The sequence below is a fragment of the Haliotis asinina genome, chromosome 9 (genome assembly GCF_037392515.1).
Source record: "Haliotis asinina isolate JCU_RB_2024 chromosome 9, JCU_Hal_asi_v2, whole genome shotgun sequence".
Lineage (NCBI taxonomy): Eukaryota > Metazoa > Mollusca > Gastropoda > Lepetellida > Haliotidae > Haliotis > Haliotis asinina.
Genome location: NC_090288.1, coordinates 33,199,326 through 33,205,292, shown reverse-complemented (window position 1 = coordinate 33,205,292; position 5,967 = coordinate 33,199,326). Strand labels below are relative to the sequence as shown.

The window sequence follows — 5,967 nt, the reverse complement described above, 5'->3', positions numbered from 1 at the left end:
ATTATCCATATGTGCACAAATTTGAAAGAAAGCCTTTTGTTACATCGGTTACTGTCAATGCATATGTAACCATTAGCAAAGAAGCATACACAACAGAGTGTGATGTAACTTCTTTAAGTGACATTTAGAAGCCTTTACGATGGAGAGGAACACTTTTTGTTGATAGACAAGTTTGTCATTGCAAGAAATGCAACATTTTGGTTAGGTTCTGATACATTATTTGTTAGATAATGGTGTTAGAATCTGCACCGAAACACAGCATCTATTGCAATAAAGAAGTTTATCCATAAAAAATGTGATATCAATGACAACGCATATGATATTATTGCTAAAGAATTTATTCATTATGCAGTGTGAGATAACTATAGTTATCACATATAAAACATACACAATGAACTATCTATCAGCAGCTGTGAACACTTGACAGCAGGAATGCTCCTTTTGTAGTTGATAAACTCTGTTTTGAACTAGTGACTGTTACAATCTGATATAACTTGTTACCATCTGACAGTGTTCTTTGCCTGTTGACTCCCCACTGTTGTCAGGATTTACTTATCATAAGGTGCTGAAATTTATCTGACTTATATTCTTGATAAATCATATATTCATCTGTAATTATTCATATTTTATTCAAAGTATATGATTACTAATTTGGTAGTCTGCTCATTGTACAGAAATAAGTACATTTTCTTAATAAACAAAGTATGTTTGCTGAATTTGTTCTACAGTTGTATTTAATTTTGCTACAGCTTCTGGATGACTCAGTGATTGTCAGGTCTCCAGACTGACAGATGTTCCTGGGATTAGCAGTGCTACAGTTTGTCAGATCAATTTCATATCCAACTTTATATCACACATCCTCGCGGAAGGAGGCATTGATGAACTCCTGTTCTTGCCTGGTAACCCCTAATCATGTGTGTGCATATTCCTGATTGTCTTATGTTCACACTCCAAAAGCACTCTGACTGTGTTTTACTTTATGGAGGCACCTGCACTAGTAAATGACAACAAACACCACCATTTCTATTCTACTTAATATGAAACAAATTAGGAAACAAAAATGAATTTAAGGGCACCTAGAAATCAAAATGCTCTGAACAAGCAAGGGCGTGTTTCTGTTTTGTGCAAGCATATTGAAGGCAGCTTAAAAGGCAACAGTAACAAAATAACCAAGTATAATCTGTTTCAAGAATAAGACCAGCAAGGTTAGGAGTCGTTGCCCACGTGACAAAGGACACAACACATTAGCATGATGTATAGTGGACGCAGAGTTCTCTCATTGTTATCGTCTGAATTATGTCTATGGTTCTAGACATGGTTTTTGCAACAAAATTCTACTACTCTGTGGAAAGCAGCATTCCCTTCCAATTCAGTCGATAGAACAAGAAAAGGCCAGCACACACACCTAAAGCTAAAATAATAGGTCTTGCTGAACGGCTCCTTAAAGCTCTAAGAGCACGCCGTATTTTGCCATCATTTTCAGCTTCATAGTGCGGTTCTTCTCTAAGATCCACCCCAGTCTGTCCTGCTCCAATACCCCGTGTGACTTGGATCTCTTTTTTCCGCAGTTTTAAGCTGTTCTCACAATCTCTGGTAGACGATAGATGATCATGTGCACCACCCAACTCTTCTACTACCCCCGACATGTGATCGGTGTTACCCTCACGGTCCGTTTCGAGTTGTCTTCTGATGTCACCAAGTTGGGATCTCATGGCTTCTTCGTATTCCCATTTCAGTTGATCTTCCCTTTCTCGCATAACCTTTTCGGCCTCCTGCAACATTTCATTGGTATAAACCGTCGCTCCGTTGTTCTGGACCATCTTATCAATGACCTCCACTAAATTTTGAACGTCTTGTTCCTTTTCTTCCCGTGAGCCTCTATTGTTGAACGCAACACACCTGCCATCACAATCCTTCAACACAGATTTAAGTTTGCTGGAGTCGTTTCTAATATAATCTTCGATCGTTTGACCATTGTAAGTAAGATCATCCTTTCTGGTGACCAGAATGATTAAATAATCCATCATGCCTTTGCCAAATGTTTTCATGAAGTATTCAATTGTCTTCTGCTCTTCCTCTGTGAATCTAGCAACTCGGACAACGAATATAAAAGCATGTGGTCCCGGAGACGTCATCTCAACGCATTTGGCAATCTCACGAGAGATGTTTTCATCAGTCTTCATTTCTGTGTCGTACAACCCTGGTGTGTCAACCACCTGAAGACGTCGCCCAAACCTTGTGCATGTTCCACGCTTGCATTCTCTGGTAACTGCAGTCGCACTCATTGAACTTGGAAACTCATGTTTGCCAAGGATGGTATTTCCAGATGAACTTTTCCCGGATCCTGTCCGTCCAAGAAGAACCACTCTAATCTCATCGTCGTTATTGACGACACCATCTGGAACAGTCAAGAGAGACCTCATGTACAAGAATCACCAACGGCGAAACGCGTCCCGTTATAAAAGTCACCAAGCAATGCGTCACATTATCCCACCCAGATCGTGAATGCCATGTTAAAATCCTCAAAACGAATTACATGGTTAAACGACAATTATACGACTGATCCCGTAAAATGCTATTTGAAAAAAAGAAGGGTAAATTCATTTGTTATTTACGGTTGAAAAAATGTGAGATATGTCGGAGTCAATCAATGTTTATCTGATGATAATGAATGTTTTGAGAGTGCACTACCACCTGCAGCTTCTTATAGCTATAGTAGTTTTTTACAGTAATCGCTCTTTAAAGATTATTGCTGAAACAAGTGAAATTGACACTTGTGCAGTTTTCATTTTCAAACATAAAAACCTGTTAGAAACAAACACTAACAACTGTGTGATATATGGTGATTGTTAAAATCTGTTGTCCACAGTTATTTATCGAACGTCTTATAAACTGTCAGAATCAAGAATGACACCCCATGCGCGTGTATGGGGGATACTGCGTTGTGCCCGTGCATCTCGTGCGATGTGTCTAGGAGTAATGGTAAAGAGAAGTGGTGGCGGCGGTCATAAAATCTGTTCAGTAATGTATGTTTTCAATCCAAACTGACAATTTATGCAGAGCATGGGCAGTACTCGAACGTGTTGCAATCTTTTAAACCCAAACAAACGAACTGTGAAAACGTTTGCCTTACCATGAATCCATAAAGGTTTCTGAGAATGTTAATAATTTTGCACCGATGGATAGTTTTTTGAAAAGTTGATTAATTTTGTCTCCAGAAACATGACAAGAAGGAAATCGAACGATCGTCCATAATATAAAATAGAAAATCATCATCCATTTTTATTTATGAATAACACAAACACGTATCTTTTATCAATACAAATTTATATGCGCTGACATATTTCACACAACACCGAGGAAGTACACATTTGTTTCCTACATTTGGCATTGCACCGGATTAGGGCTGCCTTTGTTGTACGAATGAGGGTATATCAAATTTCGGGTGAAGGTATTCAAACTATCTGAGGGTTTGAGCGGACATAACCTGATCGTTGTACGACATGAAGTTTTGAAGTTTTTTATATATCCTACAATTTCATAAGTTTAACCTCCTATTGTCCAATATTAATGTTGAAATTATGAAACGTGTTGCAATGTTTGTACTACGTGTGGGCAAATATTGAATGTGCTGTCTGTGAACTATGTACCATTGGCCGGTGGCCTATATGTACCCTTTTGCAAATAAATAAATCAACGTACAAGCAACCGGATCGTTAAAACATCATCTACAATAATTCCATAATTCGTTCCAAACAGATTATCTGTATTTAAGGTCTAACTTACACCGTCTGTTCACTCAATGACATAAAAGAATGCAGACTGAGTGTAGTGTTACCTACATTGGTCAGTTTGACGTTGGGTCATCATTTCACGATATGATGTGCAGTATATTCGGTATCTGAAAAAGAGACAAAATCTCAGTAATTATCTGAACAACCTGGTACAAATAGACAACACGTATAACGGTGTCTGATAGAAAACATACGATGTGGGGAAGAGCTGAACACGACATACTTTGTTACTCTGCTACCCTATTGTCGCTCGATGTGACTACATGTCATTTCTTTACAATTCATATATTAACCACTACCATCCACTTCTTTATCAAAACTAAAAATTAATTCAGTAACTCACCACACGCACTGTCAAAGTGTTCGTAACACGTCTCCACTCAGAACATAAGTGTGTCTACAAAGAGATTTGTATTAGAGTTCAAAGTCACGACAACCAATAATAAACCACACTTGCTACTGGTTACGCCCTAGCTTGTGCATCGCCAGTCACAGCGCCTGTCCTTAACATGGAAGGAAAAACCCGTTCTCGGGGAATTGGGTGTTTGGGATTTGCAAAGTCACAATGTTCTCTTTGTGATCAATGGACTGATACGTCGAGTTATTTTTCCTCGCTGTCGCAAACCTTGGCTTGTTTGTCGCTGCAGTGCATTTACATGCCATCAAAAATGATATTTGAGCCTAACTTAAGGTATATGATTGGTCTTACGCATCACCTTATCATGCGAGGGATTGAGTTAAAGGTTTAAGTTACATGGGCAATATTTCAGTCATATCGTGACTAAATCGAGTTACAGATTTTTATTTTACCTTCCAATTATATGGCATAAAACGAGGCTGTATTAAATGCAATAGCCAAACTGCCTAAGTCACTGCACTTTGAACTCATAGCAAGGTAGAGCATTCGGTCACCGAGCATATTTTATGTTTGGGAGAAAATATAATATGTATATATGGCCCTAACACTACCCTGCACGTTACTTGCTTGATAAAGGTGTTAGATACTATGCTGAAACGTCGCTCTTCATTGTAAATAAAAACGTGTTTGTGAACATGCTTTTTGTATGTTATCAAAATAGGTATTGTGATCCCATTGCCCAATGAAATCATTATGTAAATAATGAAATTTCAAAACAAGAAAAATACATAAGCATTACAAACAATATTGACGTAGTTTTAACCAGATGGTAACATGAAAAAAAGTTGTTTATATTTCTCTCAACCACCGGTTTCAACAATAATTGCATGACCCTTGATGTATCTAATTGTATAGGTAATAGCGTTGTTCAAAACATCCATTCCCCAGAGAGTTGTGAAATCCTGATTGTGCACTTGATTGCGTATCTCTATTGACCTGATCTCTACTGACTTTACTCATTTCGTTGTTTGAAATGGCCATTCTCGGGGAATCTAATGTTTGACATTTTCCGTGTCACAATGTTTCCACGCTTCACTGATCTTCAAAGGACGTGGTGGATCGAAATGAGAGTATATTCGTGTCGAACAAAGCTTTGGCCTTACTCCAAGAAAGTGACTCACTATGCAAGGAATCATGAATACGGCTAGCGTAAGCTAAAACAATATACACCACTCAAAAGAAGTTAAGGTCCAAAGGTAGACTTCATTATGGCATTCAGTAATGCTCCCTTAAAACAGACCGGTTTCTGATTGTGTGTAATTTCATTGTCATAACATCAGCAACTGCAACCTCTACCTTCACAGGACCAACCGGATACTACACCATTGAAATAAACGCACATACAGAAGGAAATGCACGCTAAGACCAGATTTACGTATGTTTGGAGATATTTCCCCAACTTCAGGCACATATTGCATACAAATCTATACGTTTGAATCATATGTCATATGTACGTATGTACAAGCACCTCGTTCATGTATGCCATGACTGGATTGTCAGGTATTTCCGAATTTGAATTGCAAAACAGATGTCCATGTAAATACATGATCACACAGTCAGTATTTCCAGTGCGTTGTTTTGGATTTAAATGGGTGCTGAAAATTCCGAATTCGTTTACGCGGGTCGGAAGCATGTGAATCTACTTAGGTGCGGAAACACGTGTTGATGTTACCTGTGCTCAAGCAAGATGATCACGTGTTTCCATGATATGAATCATTTTAGGTTTAGGTTTAGGTTTAGTTACTCGCACGGCTA

At 38.3% G+C, this 5,967-nt stretch overlaps 1 protein-coding gene across 1 annotated transcript; it reads right to left on the bottom strand.

The window, feature by feature from the left end:
- Positions 1-320: 320 nt before the first annotated feature.
- LOC137296289 (GTPase IMAP family member 7-like) lies at positions 321-4,285 on the bottom strand. Its single transcript, XM_067828052.1, has 3 exons — positions 4,138-4,285; positions 3,843-3,901; positions 321-2,398 (listed from the first exon to the last, which is right to left on the bottom strand). Exons 2-3 carry the CDS (start codon positions 3,868-3,870, stop codon positions 1,338-1,340), a joined length of 1,089 nt encoding a protein of 362 aa, XP_067684153.1. The 5' UTR covers positions 3,871-3,901; positions 4,138-4,285; the 3' UTR covers positions 321-1,337.
- Between the last annotated feature and the right edge of the window lie 1,682 nt (positions 4,286-5,967).